Source organism: Dasypus novemcinctus, chromosome 16, assembly GCF_030445035.2.
Source record: "Dasypus novemcinctus isolate mDasNov1 chromosome 16, mDasNov1.1.hap2, whole genome shotgun sequence".
In the NCBI taxonomy this organism is placed as follows: Eukaryota; Metazoa; Chordata; class Mammalia; order Cingulata; family Dasypodidae; genus Dasypus; species Dasypus novemcinctus.
In genome coordinates, this window is record NC_080688.1 from 49039225 (window position 1) to 49058408 (window position 19184).

Below are 19184 nucleotides of genomic sequence, written 5' to 3' on the forward strand. Positions count from 1 at the left end.
TAAAATATAGAAACAGCCCAAATTTCCATGAACTGATAAATAAACAAAATGTGGCATATACACACAATGAATACTATTCAGCTGTAAGAAGAAATGAACTTGGGATGCATATGACAAAATGGATGAACACTGAGGACGTTACATTGAGTGAAATAAGCCAGATGCAAAATGACAAATATTATATGGTATCACTAATATGAACTAAATAGATGAGTAAATTCACAGATGTAAATCTAGATAGAGCATAGGATACGATACTAGGTGACAGAATGTGGAGTGAGAATAGGAGCTGATGCTTAATGTATGTAGAATTTTTAATAAGGTTTATTATAAAAGTATGAAAATGAACAGAGTTGATGGTAACACATTATAGTGAATATAATTAACACTCATGATTTATAAATGTGATTGTGGTTGAATGGGGTAGTCTTTGGATATAAATGTCAATTGAAAGGAAGCAAGAGATTAATCTAGGGACAAAGCATAATGTTTGGTGGTGGATGAAGATTGTGGTTAATAGCATAAATACAAGAAAGTTCTTTTTTACAAAGTGTTAAAAAATATGGTGACACATGGGAAAATTACAGCTAATGTAACTTATGGACTATAGTTAATAAAAATATTGTAATATTTTTGCAGCAATGCCACAGAAGATATATCAATTCAAAGGAACAACAATAGGGGGGTAAAATAGGGTATGGGATTTTTTCTTTTGGAGTAATGGAGATATTCTAAAAGTGATTGAGGTGAGGAAAGAATAACTCTGAAGAAAATGAGATTCACTGAGTGTACACTCTGAGTGGACTGTACAAAGCCTGGGACTATAACACAGGGAATCCAGTGGTCGAAGGAGGACTGTGTTTAACAGGACAAATATGAAAACGTTCTCTCTTGAATGATAACAAATATTTAATACTAAAACAGGGGTTTAATACTGGTTGTGTTGGGAGAAAATATACCAAATGTAAGATACGGGCTATAGTTAGGAGTAATATTTGGGCGATGGCGTTTCACAGATTGTAACAAATGTTTTAAGACAATGCAGGGTGGTGGTGATTGGGTGATGTATGGGAGCCCTGTGTGATGATATGTATGTTTGTTTTGTAGCTTCACAACTTTTACTAAACAATTTTTCCTTTGAGGTATCGTGGCCCAGAATTAAACCTGGGACCTTGTATGTTGGAAGCTGGTGTTCTACCACTGAGGCACACCGTCACCCCTGAGTTGTTTTTCTTTCACCTGTTTGTTGTTTATTTTAGGTTTTTTGTTTTTAGGAGACACTGGGAACTGCTTAAGCTATATCTGCTCCCCTACACTTATTTTATGTATGAACATGTATGTATGATATACTTTAATAAAATTTTATTTTAAAAGAAGGGTGACAAAATATGATGGCAGGCAGGAAATGGGGCAAGTGTATGTAAAGTACAAGTGCATCTTATAAGAATAGACTGAGAATAATAGGATATTACTTTAAATGAGATGTTAGGGAAATGGAATGAAAAGGGAAGAAAAGTTTCCTAGCTTATTTGGTATAGATCAAATAAACAGTATCTAACAAAGAAAGGATTAAGGTATCAGTATGTAATATATAACAATATAACAACAAACCTTAAATATTGAACAGGGAAGCAAATAACCCTCATGTATATGCATATGTATATAAAAATAAAAATGATGGAAATGAGATCATATTGGTGTATATGCATAATTGTAAATACATTAAAATCACTATAGTATATTTTTACACTGGCTTACAAAGTGAAATCTAACACTATGCTGTAAGCAAGAGAAATATCTAAAAAAACACTTATTCAGAAAGTTTAAATTAAAGTGATAGCAAAATATATACGAGGCAAATGAGTATAAAATAAAGCAATCATCATGATTTTGATATCTGACAGCATAGACCTGAGATCACAAAGTATTAAAGGAGAAAAATTATTTCAATATTCCATAATATTAAAGACTATTATATAAGTATAGATATTACTGTTATTAATATTTATGCACCCAATAACACAGGGCAAACTTTGAGGAGATGAAAGAAGAAAAAGAGAAACATATTAATAATAGGTAAATTTAGCATATTTTCCTCAATCCAAGAAATAACAAGAGGATAAAAATTAGAAAAGATATATAGAAGACATTAAGCACATAACCCATGAGATAGAGCTTATAAATATACTAAATGCCGAACCAAAATAATTCACATCTTTAAATAATGCACAGATCAAAGAACAAAGCAAAATCAAATTAAATCTAAAAGATCATAACAGGTCTACCATCCATACTCTCTCTTGGGGAGTGAAAAGGAGTCCTCAAAGAAAGGAAACAGATGTCGAGGTATTACCTCCCTGAAATTATGCTAATAACAGATATCCTAGAAAATATACTATATGGCATTTTTAGTTGAAGAGTTATGTATTGAAAACTTTTGGCAGGATGTCCCTGTTGTGTAGAGCTGTTATTAACAAACCTGGAATCTATATTTATGGAACTTGGCTCTCTGAAAAACATTATGCTAATTCTATATCTATCTTAATAAAGAATGAAGATATTCCATGACTAAAAGGGAGTGCTTCTGCATAAGTATTGTGGCTGCATATCAGGCTTAGAGACATCTTAGCCAGAGCACATCCAATGAGGCAATACAGGACCTGGAGAGCTGCCTTGATGTTCCCAGATCTCTTCCTACCTCACCTGTACTTGGCAATTACGTTTCCTTAACATTGTTATCAAAGGAAGATACTGGGTAAGAGCTCTAATTTCTATGAGTGTGATCTGACAATGAAATCATTTATGTTATCGCAGTGGTACAGCCAGGGAAATTTATAGTTTTAAATAATTATATTAGAAAAGAAAAAAGACTGAAAATTTGTGATATAAGCATTCAAATTAAGAATATGGGGGGAAACAGACCCAATGAAGTAAAAGGAGGAGAAGGGGGAAGCTGCTGTGGCTCAATCAGTTGGGCTCCCACCTACCATATGGGACTCCCTGGGTTCGTGTTCCAGGGCCTCCTTGAGAAGGCAGGCTTGCCTGCACGAAGCGGAGAGCCATCGGCCGGCAAGTGCCGCGGAGTGCCGCCCAGCCCACAAGTGCCATGGAGTGCCACCTGGCCCACAAGCGCTGTGGAGAGCTGACTCAACAAGGTGATGCAACAACAACAACAAAAAAAGGAGACAAGTAAAAAAAAAACAAAAACACAGAATGGACACAGAGAGTAGACAACAAGCAAGCTGCAAGGGGGGGAGGGATAAAATTAAATAAATAAATAAATAAATAAATACAAACAGAAAGAACACACAGTGAATGGACACAGAGAACAGAAGCAAGCAAGCTGCAAGGGGGGGCGGAGAGGAGTTGAGAGAGAAAAAAAAAGTAAGAGAAGGAAGAAAATAACAACGAAAATTAATTTTAAAAAGCAAAATAAAAATCTTTGGAAGAATCAAAAAATCCAAAATTACCACTTTGAAAAGGTTAAAATAAATGAACATTTCTGACAAGAAGAGAGAAAAAAATAAAATGCTACTTTTTTATTTTAAAAGGAGAAACAAGTGGATTTGAAGAAATATAAAAAACAAAGGATATTATTAACAACGTTGTACCAATACATTCAAAATTTTACCAAATGAACATATTTCTAAAGGAAAAAATATATAATTTTCCAAAAGTGAGTAAAAGGATAAATAGAAAGCCTGGAACTGGTAAAAAAAAAAAAAAAAATGGACCATATTATTAATTTAAAGTAATTACCCCAAAAAGACAATTCTGTGAGATACAGGATAATCAAATCACTTGTGTGCATAACTCACTTTTACACACATGAAGGGAACATCAAATTTTTTCATATTGGTTTTAATGTTAATTAAAAAGACTAATAGTTGTTTCAAGACATTCAGAGCTGAATTGGAGATTTCCCTTTGACTGATATAACAAAGTCTGTTTTTTATTGGAACACAAAGTCCACACTGGGTTGTTTAAAAATGCTGTTCCCCAGATTTGGCCCATGTCATGCAAAGACATGATATTACCAACTTGATGTAGAATAAAATATGTCAGGACGTAGGAGCAAATAATGCAGCAAAGTAATACAATAAAATCTAATACAATTTTTAAAATAGAACAATGTAAGTATTTCTCATTTTTATTTTAAATTTTTATGTTCAATGTATACCGGTAAGATTTTAATAACCAGCTGTCAGGTGTTAGTAAATACTACCGTCATGGTCATTTTCAAGTTACCGAGGAAGCAGAGTTGAGAAGAGATGTGTACTACACCCTCATGAGCCAGTAAAAGCTGACTCCAGCATTCCATTGTTAGAATACCCACCTATTCTACTGCCTATACTATAGTTCTGTCATCGTAAAAGGAACTGGATATGGGTTGAATTTCCTAAAACTGAGTTGCTTCTGTCACTTACCTCACCTTCCCAGTATGTTCTGGTTTTATGACCCCTGATCCTAGGAAAGACTACTACTGTATTTGTAGCTCTCTTTATTCTGTGAGTGATTTGGATTGCTTTTACCTATATCCTAGTTTCAAAGAAAATCACTTAAGAATAACCTTACCTTTCTTGGGTTGATCATCTCCAGTGGGACAAGAAGGAATTATCTTATTTTCAGGCATGGTCATCATGTAGTGTTTTCAAACCTAATTAGAAAAAAATATACTTAAATATCTTGAAACAAAATTAATTTTTATTTAATTTCACTAAAAATTGTCAGTTAAAGAACTGATATTGTCAGGATGGGTTTTTAACATTATAAAATATAAATGTACAAAAATAAATACTAAACTATAAAATATAAGAAATCTAACAAGATACTCTTTTTCCTTTGAGGACTACTATGATGCTATTTAGGAATATTAAACATAAAAATCTTTACTGAAAAGGGATTCTAGATCTCCTGCTGTGCTAGTGACTTAAGCACATGCATGGTCTAACCACTAGGTAACATGGTTGTGGGCTCAAAGCCCTGTGGAATTCTAGAACATCCAGTGTTTTCATAATATGATAAAAGTTTAAACTTGCTATCATGTATTCTGTATTTTCCCTCAGTTCCTGTTTTAAATAAGGAGAAATATATACAAAGGAAGAGAGAAAATTGTATTGATACTCCATGTATCCATCAACCAGTTTCAACAATTATCAACTTAAATATCTACCAAGAAGAAAATAATTAAATGCATTGTTAAATAAATTTACTATGGAATATTATGCAGAGTTTAAAATTGGAAAAAAATACATCTACTTTTTGGGGAGGTGGAAGTTTTCAAGATATTTTGCTAAGTAGAAAAGAAAACAAATTTCACTAGAATATGGATAACACTGCCTCATATTAAATATATATACACATATGCACACACAAGTGAATGCACAGAAAAATTTTCTGGAAGAAAGGATACCATATTTTTAACAATAATTACTTTTAAAACAAATTGGACTGGGAAGATGGATATGCTTGATTAAATCTTCAACTTTTCCTTCTATATTGCTCTAATTTTTAACAAAGAGCATATATGATTGGCTACAACCATCCAGCACATGTATAAATAATTAAAACTTATAAATAAATATATTTTCAAAGGACTACACAATCAAGAATGGTAAATAATTATTACTTCTGCAGTCAGTCCTAATGCAAAAGTGTAAATTAACAACATCAACAAGTCTATAACATTTCAGCTGACGTGCATGCAAAGCATTCTATCATCCTGGGCCTCATTTCTCTAGACTGGAAACCTCAAACTATTAACATCACTGTGGCAAGTTAACTTGTTAACAAGTTACTTAATTAAAATCGCAGATGCTTCACAGTTCTTGACAGAGCCAATTGTTAAATTTTCATGAATTTTGCAAGTCAGTTGACATCATCTTGGTACCTTGAAATTGGCCATGGTGAGGGTGTTCACATTACATCGCAGGAATCAGCAAACACCACAGATCAGGGCATTTTTAATTTTTGTTTTGAGAGGTAGTAGTAAAAATTTATGATTACATCACTGACAGAAAAAGATTTCTGAAAAGGTAGGACAGAAACTGGCTGCTTCATTAAGTAGAAGAGAAGGGTACCAGAAGAGGGTGAGAGCAGTACAGACAAGATGATCGCCTTGGGCAAGGTTTTCAAAGCTGGAATGAGTTCCACTGAGCCAGAGAACAAGGAACTGACATTGTGGTTCTAGAAATGGGGTTATGAGAAGGAATAAAGAGTCATAAAAATGGAATGGAAGGTAGAAAAAAGTGTTCATTTCAGGCTAAAAAACTTTACGCATCGTTTCAAATCATCTTTTATATTCTTAAATTCTCGGTTCCCAACTTGAACACTTACTCTGAAAAATGTCACCTCCTGCTTCAAAGAGGAAATAAAAGGAAGCAGATTTAAATTATTCTAATTGACAATGACCAAGTCCACCGACCAAACACATATGTTCCCTTCCTTGCTTCTTCCCACTGTAGCAATGCAGGTATATCCCTCTGCTGATCTCTCTACATGTGCTAAGGTGCTTCTAACACCATTCTCTCTACTTATTAGTTCCAATTACCATTTTAGAATTCTGATATTACTAGAATTCCCTTTTGTCTCTTTTCTTAAAACAATCTTTTCTCTTGGCATTTGTGAAGTCACTCATTCCCTTCTTTTCAATCCCATCACAATACATTGAAATGCCTTTCTTTCCACTGTTATGATATCCTATCAAAGTCACTTCCAAACTCACTGCCTGATCATCTTATCCTCCTTCTCTATCTACTTACTCTACTCTGTTTTCTTATGTCTGATTATAAACATTATATTACACTTTTATGATCATTTATTTTATTTTCTCTTTTTTCTATTAGAATATAAAATACATGAGTATGATTGTTTGCCTGTGCTGCTCACTGCTGTAGTTCTAGCATCTACAACAGCACCATCCCATAGAACTTTCTATAGGGATGAAAATGCTGTTATGTGTGCTTTCCAAAATAATTAGCCACCTATGACTGACGAACACTTAAAATGTAGCTAGTACAACTGAGGAATTGATTTTTTAAAAATTTTATTTCATTTTAATTAATTTTAACTTAAGTAGACATATATGGCTAATGTCTACCATATTGGATCTCACAGATCTAGAACAAAGCCTGGCACTTTAGAGAGTATCAATAAAGTTGTATTGAAAATGAAAGTATGGGTGAATGAATAAATATATGAATAAAGGCAATCTGTTTATACTCCTACAGGTTTGGCCTAGGACTTACCCCTTTGCCTCCAACTATCCAAGTTTTCTGACATGGGTTCTGTTATCAAGTTTTTTTATTAGAATTTTTACCTGTGTCCCATTTGAATAGAAGTCCTTTAGTTCCACAATTCTTGGACTGGCATCTCAGCAAATAATCATCATCTTCAAATATGTCTGCTCCCTTATTGTTAAAATAATAGCAACTGCTGTCATTTTAGACAGAAGGCATTTTCATTTTAGCCATTTTCTCTCAAAATCTTATTTGTAATCATTTGTTTTATATATTATTAGTGTGAAATTTTGTAGACATAGTAATATAAAAATAGCCTTTAATCCAACAACCTAGCCTAAAAAATAAATCATTAATGATAAAATTGAAATTCCAAAGTATCACTCTGTCATCACATTTCCCTTCCTCCCTCATTAGGAGTTTACAACCCTCAAAAATTTAACTTCCATGACTTTAAGTATATTTTTATTATATACATATCCCCAAACAATATGCTGTTGTTGGTACTGATTTAAAGTTTTAAAACTTTATATGATTATACACTGCAAATCATTTTACATCTTTTCCTACATAGTATGTTTTCGAGATTAATCCATGTTGTTACATGTAGCTGTGTTGCGTTCTTTTTCACTGCTGGAGAATCCCATTGCACTATTATACTATTTTCCTATTGATGGACATTTCAGTTGTTTTCAAATATTTTCCCTCTGGTAATCAAGGTGGCTATAAAGATACTTGTACATTTTTCTTTGTGCATAATGCACACTGAGTTATGGGACTTTTTCATCTTTAACTTTTCTAGATACAGTCTTCTGTTACTTATATACCTTAAAAAGTTCTTTTCCCAATTTATTCCATGAGTTTTTATTTGGACAAAAATTGTAATGGGCATAAACATATATATGTTTTTCTTTATATTATGCAATTTTCTTAAGAAATCCTTTCCTTCATTGAATTCATTAATACCTGAAAATGAAGAAGCTTTTTTTCCTTTTTAACATTTATAGCTTTATATCAAGTGAAACTAATTTTTGTAAGGTTTGAAGTAGGGAATAAATTTTAATTTCTTCATATACATAATCAATTTTTCTTTTGTAATATATTGAATTTTTGATCTTTTTACTAAGGATTTTTATTGCCATCTCAAGCAACATATGAAATTTCTATATGTTATTCTGTTCTGTTTTACTGATTTATTGGCCTATTGCTGAGATAATATTTAGTAGGGTAAATTTTCCTATCATGTTTTTCTGCTGCAAATTTTTCTTAACTACTCAGCCGTTCTATCCAGCTTCCTTTAATTTTTAGGATCAACATATTAAGTCCAAAAGATAGTCTATTGTGATTTTTATTAGAATAATATATTTACAGACAAGTTTGAAAAATACCAATGTTTTAATATCTATTTTTCTATTCACAAACATAATACCTCTCTTTCCATTTATTTATTTCCAATAATATTTTATAACTTTTTGTTCATATTTTGCTAAGACTTATTATGCGTTACCTTTGTACTGGTAGTGCTTATTCACGTTTTTTCATTTTATAAGCCATTTTTGTAGACACACAGAAACATATTTTTTAAATACTAAACATATTAGCTCTAACAATTTTATGTTGGTCTTGGAGTTTTCCATGTAAACAATAAATGCCATCATCTGTGAATAATGATAATTTTCTATCCAAGCCTTATATATGTTGTTTATACTTCTTATATTATGACACTGGCTAGAACTTACTATACAAGAATTAATAGCTACATCAATAAGGGACATCCTTGCCTAATTTTTTTCTTTTTAGGAAATATTTTTTAACATGCCACTATTAATAGGCCATTTGCTTTACATTTTTGTTAAATTTTTTTAATAGTTAATTGTCTTTCCTTCTAGTCAAATGTTTCCTAGGAATTTACTTTTTAATCATGATCGTTTTGAACTTTAGCAAAAGTTTTTTCTAGATCTATTAAGATGATCATTTTTTTCCTCTATAATTATTTTTACATTTATTTTTAATATTTAAGGTCAAGTTTGATTTTATTCTGTTTCAAATATTCAAAGGCAATGGTAGAATATAGGTACATCAATTAACCTGAGCAAGAGAAGTTACAACAAGGAAATAAATGCATTAAAAATAATTATACACTACAGATACCATTTCTTGAGTATCTACTCTGAACCAAATAATTTTACTTTATTAATTATAATTATCACAGTAATCCTGCAATGTGGTATTTGTCATGTCCACTTTATAGAAGAACTATGGCTCAGAAAAATTAAATAACCGACCCAAGAACACACTCCTAGGAGTAGGAAAGATGGGAATCAAACATACGTAACTACTTAAGTCCTAAGTGATCCTAAGTACCTATTTGTTTCAGGACAAAATACTGCTTCTTGTAAAGATTGAAAGGGGTCATAGCACAAATATCTGAAAAAGGCCACACATGAAAATAAACCAGTTGGGTTATTCATTGCCCAAATCCACAAATTTCAAAAGTCAGTAGAATTAGACAGCTCAGAATTTCTCTCCCATCATTCACAAAAATTAAAGCCTTAAAGTCAATGATGATAAGATGTCTATCCTACCCAAACTAATCCACAGATTCAATGCAATCCCAAAAAATCAACAGATTTTTTAATGAACTAGAAAAACTAACTATGAAATTTATTTGGAAAGGAAAGAGGCCCTGAATAGCCAAAGACATACTGAAAAAGAAAAATGAAATTGGAGGAATCATACTACCTGACTTCAAAACAGACTACAAAGCTACAGTTGTGAAAACGGAATGGTATTGGCACAAGGATTGACAAAACTGACCAATGGAACCGAATTGAGAGTTCTGATATAGATCCTCACATATACAGTCATCTGATATTCAACAAGGCCACCAAGACCACTCAACTGGGAGAAAATGGCCTCTTCAACAGTCAGTGCTTGGAAAATTGGATATCCATATGTAAAAGAATGAAAGAGGATTACCATCTCACACCTTATATGAAAATCAACTCAAGATGGATCAAAGAACTAAATATAAGAGCCAAGACTATAAAGACCTTGGAAAACAAGGAAGGGAAGCATTTACAGGAACTTGTAATAGGAAATGGCTTCATGAACTTCACACCCCAAGCATGAGCAGCAAAAGAACAAATAGATAAATGGGACTTCCTCAAAATTAAAGCCTTTTGCACCTCAAAGGAGTTTAAGAAAGTGAAAAGAGAGCCTACCCAATGGGAGAAATTATTTGGTAAGCATATATCTGATAGGAGACTAATATCCTGCAAACATAAAGAACTCCTATATCTCAAAAATAAAAAGACAACCCATTTAAAAAATGGGCAAGAGATTTGAACACATTTCTTCAAAGAAGAAATATAAATGGCTAAAAATCACATGAAAAGATGCTCGAAATCACAAGCTATTAGGGAAATGCAAATCAAAACTACAATGAATACCATCTTACTCCCATAAGACTGGCAGCTGTCAAAAAAAAACAGACAACTACAAGTGTTGGAGAGGATGTAGAGGATTGGGAACACTCATCCACTGCTGGAGGGAATGCAGAAGGATAAAGGCATTCTGGAGGATAGTTTGGTGGTTTCTCAAAAAAATAGCTATAGATTTGCCATATGACCCAGCAATTCCACTGCTGGGTATATACCCAGAAGAACTGAAAACAAGGACACAAACTGATATATGTATACCAATGTTCATAGCAGCACTATTCATTATTACCAAAAGTTGGAATCAACCCAAATGCCCATCAAAAGATGAATCAACAAAATGTGGTATATTCATACAATGGAATACTACTCAGCTATAAGAAGGAACACAGTACAAACACATGGTATAACATGGATGAAACTTGAGGACCTTATGTTGACTGAAGCAAGCCAGGCATTGACGGACAGATACTACATGACCTCTCTGATTATGAAATAAGCAAACCAAACTGTCTTAGACAGATAGAGACTGGATGACAGGCTTACAAGAAATTGAGGGGGAAGAGGCAGGTTGTGAGCTGATGCCTATATGGGTGAAATCTATGATAAAGTGGAGATAAGTTTATGTACAAGGTAGAGATAAGATGGGGGCATAGGGATACAATTGAATGGGGCTTTGCAGGCTTGAAGGGGCCTAGATTTGGGAGGATGGGTCAGATGGCTGAAGGAATTGGGGGAAGGATTGGAGGAACAGTTGAACATGGGAGATTGTCAGGTATGTGGTTGAAACAATAATGTTGAGATAACTCTTTAGAAAATATAATAAGGAAGGATTACCTGTTTAAGGTGCTTAAGGGGGGGTGGGGGAGCATCTGGCACAGGGGCCGGCTTCTAGGGAGTGGGAGTGCTCATCTTGTTATACTGTGTTATTTCATTGTGTTATATCATTATACAATGAGTGGGAACGTGTACCCACATCCTGGGGAGGCCTGACGTTCTCAAATAGAGGGAATTGTGTCTCTAAAGAGAATCAGTGGCTCCCAATGGGGGAGGACAGTCTAGTATGTCAAGCCCTCAGCATTGTTGCAAGTATCTGTGAATCTGGACCTTTAAGAAATGAAGCTTGGTTGTCACTGTGGGCCCTGAGGGGAGGAGGAGAGAGGAATAGAATAGATGGAAGCAGGGTAACTGGGGGGCTATGGAAGTGTTCCACAAGATCGAGCAATGATGTATTTAGGACATATTAAATTTCACCAAAAATGTATAAAAGTCTAAAAGCTAAAATGTAAATCATAACGTAACTAAAAATTTAGAAAACTGTGCAGTATAAAATAAAAACCATAATGTAAACCAAAATGGAACCATGTTTGATAGCTGTGTATCAATATCTGTACATCAGCTGCAGCAAATATAACTTGAACATGTAAAAAGATCATTGCTGGAGAAAGAGAATAAGGTTTGGTGTTGGATATATGGGAGTCCCCTATATTGTATATGTGACTTTTTCTGTGATCTAAAACTTTTTTGAAGAATTTTGAAAATTAAAAATTAGAAGAAAAAAAAAGGATGTAGACACTGAGAAAGAAATGAAAGAAACTGTCTTGCCACCATACATACAGGGCAACACCTATTACAGTCATGAAAGGCAAAATGTCAAAAGCAAAGTTTTATGAAATTTTTCATTTTTTATTACCCTAATTAATTTTTACTTTATTTTAGTTTTTCTATATTCATATGTATTCTATTTCTAATCTTAAAACCTAGCACTACTATTTCATTTTCCTATTAATTGAATTTGGCAATATAACAGGCTTCATTTTTGAAAGTTTTGGACCACAGACGGGTTCAACGATGGCAGGGGAGGAATGTTGGCGTGGGGTGTTATTGATGGGGGATGCATGGTTAGGAGGGAGTTCTCCAGGGCATGTATATAGAGTATACAAAAATGTTCGGATAGTTGTTGGGTATTTTCATAGTAGTTACAGTTACAAACGACAACTGAGGGAGGGCTGAGTTCCCAGCCAGGGGAGCTCTGTCACATTCCCCAATGGGACAGCAACAATCCCCCAAGTGCAAGAGCAAAGACTAGTGAAGAAGGATGGGTCAATGATGAGCCCTTGATACTGGTAACTATACTTATGAGGCTGTGTGCCTGAAATTTGAACTAGGCCTAGAGCTGCAGGGTGCCTAAGAGTTACCTCCTGAGAGCCACCATTTTGCTCAAATATGGCCACTCTCTAAGCCAAACTCAGCAGGTAAATGCAATACCTTCTCCGCAGCATGGGACATGACTCCCAGGGATGAGCCTTCCTGGCACTGAGGGATTACTACCAATTATCAGCTGATGATGCAACTAGAAAAAGACCTTGAATGAAAGAGGGAAATGGAAAAGACAAATGAGTTTATATGGCTAAAAGACTTCAAAAAAGAGTTGGGAGGTCACCAGAGGGGTTGCACTTATGCACATCTCAGCAGGATCCCAGAGACAGCCAAAGTAGATACAACCCCAGGTACTGGTGCTCCTGAGGGCTATGGAGACACACAAGTTCTACGATCATGGCAGTTGCTCTGGAGCTCAGTGACTTGTCAGCGGGTCCCACTTTGGAATTTGTGTTCCTGAGTGTGATGGAGTTGGACTCATATGTGACCTCTCTATACATTCCTCTTCTGTCTCTTTTACTGAAACTGTGGTTGGCACTGGTGTTGGTGCATACCCAGGAGACTTGAATCTCTGGACTGCCCATGTGCCAGCTGGGCCCTGAGCCTCAGCAGAGTTGCAACTCCTACTCTCCAGTTCGCTGGACTTACCCTGTTAGGTCACCTAACAGAGAGGTGAAGATGGTCAACCACCACAACAGGGAAACAAGAGTGCCTACAACTCCAAGTAGGAGAATTGCATCCATCAACCATGTGGGATCTAAGACCCCTTTTGACATAGAGGTGGAGTGGACATAACCATCCCAGGGTTTGCAGGATGGAGGAATAAAATATGGATTAGAGTGGACTTACTGGTATTCTACTATAGAACTATTGTGACTAGTAATGGAAGAAATTGTAGCATTGGTGTGGAGAAAGTGACCATGGTAGTTGCTGAGGGCAGAGAGAGGTAAGAAGAGATGTGATGTGGGGGCATTTTCGGGACTCGGAGTTGTCCTAAATGATATTGCAGGGACAGATGCTGGACATTAGATATCCTGCCATAACCCAGTGAATGGAGTGGGGGAGAGTATAAACTAAAATGCAAAACTATAATCCATGTTTTGCAGCAATGATCCAAGATGTATTCACCAAATGCAACGGATGTGCCGCAATGATGGAGGTTGTTGATATGTGAGGAGTGGGGGGTGGGGGGTGGGATATGTGGGAACCTCTTATATTTTTTAATGTAATATTTTTTGTGATCTATGTATCTTCAAAAAATCAATAAAGAATGCTCATAATAAAAAAGAAATTGACTCTCTCTATATATATATAGAAATAGGTTTATTTCTGAAGTATCAATTCTCTTCCATTATTTTAGATGTTTACCTTTATGCCAGTATCACACTATTTTAATAAATGTAGATTTGTATTGTTAAATATAAAAAAAAATAAAGTCGATGACAAGTACCTACTACTCTTCTGAAATCTAATTGTCTGTATTTATGTATTTTAGCTTTGTAAGATGATGCTTCTTTTGTCAAATGAGAAATCACAAGAGTTTAGTTTGCATATTAGAGCATTTTATTCAGGACACTAAAACTTTTGCTGCAGCAATGAACCCTGTTAACTTGAGAAAACAGAATAAGCTTTGAACTTCTAGGGATAGCAAGTGGTATTTAAATACATGACAAGGAAATTAGCTTGAAACCTATTAATTGGATGAGGGTCTGATTTATATAGGTGGGTTTAGGACAGGGTTTTTTGTTTTTGTTTGTATGGAGTCAAACATAACTAACTAGAGGCTTAATTGGTTAGCTAAGTTGCTCGTAGAGATTCCAAGTTTCACAAGACTTCTAGAGCCAACTCAAGAGGGAGTCCAAAAAAGGAAGAAAAAAACTAGTTTCTTAGCTGTGAGGAATACCCAGAGCCTTCTCCATATAATTTTATCATGTTTTACCAACGTTACTTTTAAGGGCTATGAAATTAAGGTACTACCTTCCTGTTCTTTCCTATTCTCATCAATGTATTAAGCAATGCCAGTCTATCTTAAATTATTTCAGTATCTGATTCCCTTATACTTTCCTCCCAGCAACCAGTGCAAACGTTCTAATACTCTTCCAATAATAATGACAATCATATTTTTTGTTTACTATTACCTTTTTAAATCCATAATTTAGTTGATTTACTTTGTCTTAACCTACATGTGCATAAACATAGTTAGAAGTCTACATTCCTAATGCAAAAGATGATAAAAATGACCTGACAACAGAAAAAACTCCACAAATCCTTGGAATATTCAGAAAATACTTCTAACTTTCTATTCCATAATACAGTTAAGATTTTAAACCCATTCAAAGTCATGGATCAAGCAAAAATTACATCAAATATTCTATCTATATAGCTTCTAAACCCCTACACCGGGTTAAATATATCCAATTAAGAGCACAAAATACAAACTCAAACCATCAAGCAAGGCAGTAAACAGGAATCAGAGTCAAAATCCCAGCCAAGGTCAGTAATCAGAGAGTTGGATTTTGACTAAAGCAGAGAATGACTGACCACTACTGAGACTAATAACCTAAAAGGTCTAAACCAGATTGCCAATTATATTGGTTTCCCTGTAGTTGCAGATGAGAGAATCTCAGCTTAAGCAAAAACCAAAAGCAAAACATAAAAGAAAATACAGCCCAAAAGAAGGGTATTTATAAAAGGATACTGGTTAATTAAGGGGAAATGTCAGCCAGTCTTCCATTATAAAAGCAGGAATACAGGGACTCAAATGCCATCATATTTCCTCTGCTTCTGGCTTCAAATTCTCTTTTCATACTCATTTCAGTTTTTTCTTTTACAATTCTCAGTCTAACATTTCCGATGTTTCAGAAAAACAGCTGCTGATAGCACTTGAGTTTTAAATTATACAGTTTCAGACATCCAAAAACTGGTGCTTCTCTCTCAAATTTGATTCCAATTATCCCTGGGAGGGTACTAACTAACCTAATGCGGGTTAAGTGCCAACGCTTAACCCAATCAATTGTGCTAGGTCAAGTTACTATTTTGTACTAACCTGTGGCCACGCTAACCCTGGCCACAATCATGGCCAGTGGCAAAGTCTCTGTCTACTAGCAAGCCTGCTCCCACAATAATGTTAGGGGTATGAGGCTGGGGACAGGGTAGAGAAGTAAGTCTAAGGATTTTCTCCTAGATACTCTATTGCAAAAATGGCAGGCAGCCTAATAGGGGGTGACTCTACACTAAGAAGAAGAATATTTTGGTTAGCATGCAGGAATGTTACAATTTTACAAAAGTAAACAAAGCTACACCATGAGATAGCAAGCATTATATACCTTTAAGTGATTATGGAGAATCTACAAGATCATTATTAAGTTTGATATAGAAACTGTGAAATGTGTAAGATTCAGGACTCAATGACTTCTTAAGGCCACTCCCATTTTAATGTTCTATAATGTTTGATTCATTGCATTTCATCCATTTATTCATTAATTCACTCATTAACTTTATTTAACTCATTCACTTTTAGCTTGCATCTTGTTTATGTCATTGGGCTACATTTTTATGGCACAAAGATGAATAAAACATAATCCATACCATCAAGATATTCACCAATTGAATTATATATTCTTGGTAAACATGAAGCAATAAAAATATTACTTAATATATTCCTGCTACCTCTTTACTGCATATTTTATATTCCAGGCACACCCGCCACCAAAACAAGCCATACACTTACATCCTGGCATTTCCTGGCATAGTCTCTACTTACCTTTCTACAAATCTCTAATATAAACTCTCCTTTTACTCCTTCTCTCTCCAAATCAAATTTCACTACTCCTTCCTATACTTTCATATCAGTATATTGCACTTAACATATGGTCTCAACTAATTATGTAGATGTGTATTTTTCCCAATGAATTATGAGATTTGAGAGGCCAAGGACTTTGTTTTATTTGTTATATACTCAAAGTCCAGCAAAAAAAAAAATTAATTTTTAGGTTTTGTTTTTGTTTTTTAATAATCTAATATATTTTTCTTCACCCTAAAAGGAATAAAATTTTTTGATTGTGTACAATGGGAAAAATATTAATGAAATGCGATTTTGAAAATCAAAGTTTTTAAGTTATTATTTATAAAACAAAGTAAAATGATTTGTATTTATGTATATTAATAAAGACATTTAAAGACCAAGATCTGTAGCATAACTTTGCCTTAAACATAGAAAATATTCATATATATAATGATCATTATTCTGATCATTTTCAAAATCAAGTCACTATGATTCTTGGCTAAGAACCATTTTTAGTTATTTCTAGAAATAACGAAGAAAAAAGTATGTTAAATAAAGCACAAACAATATAGCTAAACATATTAAACATGTAGTTAACAAATAATGACTTTCATTTCAACCCAAGTTCCCAAGTTTTAAAACCTTGTTTTGGAAAATTCATAATAAAATTTTCTATTTATGAGGATAAGAATAAGTCCTACCATGACAGTTTCTTTTACAAGGAATATCTCTTTTATAATACTTATTATTATTTTGCAATAGATAAGATTGTTTCATGACAATGCTGAAGATATTGGAATATACGAAGAAAACATGAAAAGAAAGTATTTTGCAGCATCTTTCCTATACACATCTATAATAATTTCTTTTATAAATCTTTAAACACTGTTCTTGTGATTCCTAATCTCTTCTTTCTTTGATGAAGTTCTGTTGACTTTATATTACACCTGTATTACATCCAACAGATAAATGTTAAGAAGCATTAATTATTACATGTCATGGTTTTACTAAACTCCAAGCACATCTTTGGAAAGATTAAGCATCACTTTTCTTACATAAATCAATTCAGTTGGAAGTGTCCATTTTTACACATTTATTTAAAAAGATATCTCAGACTGTATTCAGAATTTGTCTGAATTCTGGTAATTAATTGAGACTTAAAGAATGGCAAGAACTGAAATCAACTTTCATGATGCTAAATTATTTCATAGGTCAATACCATGTATTAAATTGTTTTACCTCTAAATCACACCGAACAATTTTACAGTGAGTATACTGAGACACATCTACATTTGCTAACAAAATGTAAAATATTTAAATACTTCATACTCAGTAACAAGTTTATGTAAAAATGTAAATACAAATCTTTATATACTTGATGTTTCATAATTGTTATGGAACACTCAGAAAATATCAGATAGCTCTTGCTCCTGAAAAAATGCCTTTGATTTATCTTTTTTGAATCTCAATAAGCATTTATTGAGCACTTCTGTTTCTGCCATCTATTTTAGTGAATATAAGAAAAATATGAGGCATAACCCCCTGCCCTCCATGAACTTTCAATTCATTTGGAGACAAATAATAATTCATGAAATGTCTAAAGGAGCCTTGACCCAAGAAAAACAAAAATGACAGCTAAATACATGTATTCATTTACTCTTCACAGAAACCTATGAAGTAGGTAGCATCATTGTCCAGCTCTTGTAAAGGAGACCCTGAAGCTCTGAAAGGTTAAGGAACTAGCCAGGATCCCATATAAGATCAGAGCAGAGCAGGATTCATCCCTGGAGTCTATCACTATGCTATCATTTTCTTGATCAAAGAGAGGTCAGTGAAGTATTATAGCCAGTGTTCCTAGGGTAAAACAAAAGAAAGAAAAGGCATTTCAGGGCACACTAATGTTCTCTTGTGTGTAGTAATTCTTTAAAATGGGAATAAATTGCAATATTTCCCAATCAATTTTTACATAGTTGGATCAGAATTAAGAGGAGTGATTACAAAACTGAGGATATGCTTGAGACTATAGCATTAGTCTCAAAAGCAAATATATTAAAAGCCCAAATTTTAAAAGAAAAACCACTAGAGGAAACTGTTTACATAATAAAACGAAAAAGGTCTCTTTGAACATAACACAAACACATGAAAAGAAGATAAAACTCCATAAAAATGTAAAGCCACTCAGCTACAAAACATATTAAAATCAGAGAGATTAAAATGTGGAAAACAAAAAGTTTCTGGCTTAATATACAAATAGTTAGAAAAATGGTAAGAAAAAAGTGAGACACTCGAGTATTAAAAATGAACAAAGAACCTAGACTTAGCAATCCATATACACACACCGCGAACACAACACATGCGCGTGCACATACACTGCAATATAGCAAAAGTGTTCAGTCTTCAGTAATCAATAACAGGATGAAACTTTTTTTGAAGAATTTAAAATACAGGAGGTTAGTAGAAGAATTAAGTTGTCACACAGCAAAAGATAGTAGAGACATGCAAACTGGAAAAGAATGGCACAAAAGACCACAACATAGCTAAGCTGTTAATGGATTAATGTTA

At 33.8% G+C, this 19184-nt stretch overlaps 1 protein-coding gene across 1 annotated transcript in view; it reads right to left on the reverse strand.

Annotated features, from left to right (window-relative positions):
* CCDC178 (coiled-coil domain containing 178) overlaps positions 1–19184 on the reverse strand; it is a 530711-nt gene that overhangs the window by 500324 nt on the left and 11203 nt on the right. The window contains exon 3 of the mRNA XM_004479016.3: positions 4576–4657. Coding sequence (XP_004479073.2) covers positions 4576–4642 — 67 coding nt within the window. The 5' untranslated portion in view covers positions 4643–4657. The remainder of the gene's footprint in view (positions 1–4575; positions 4658–19184) is intronic.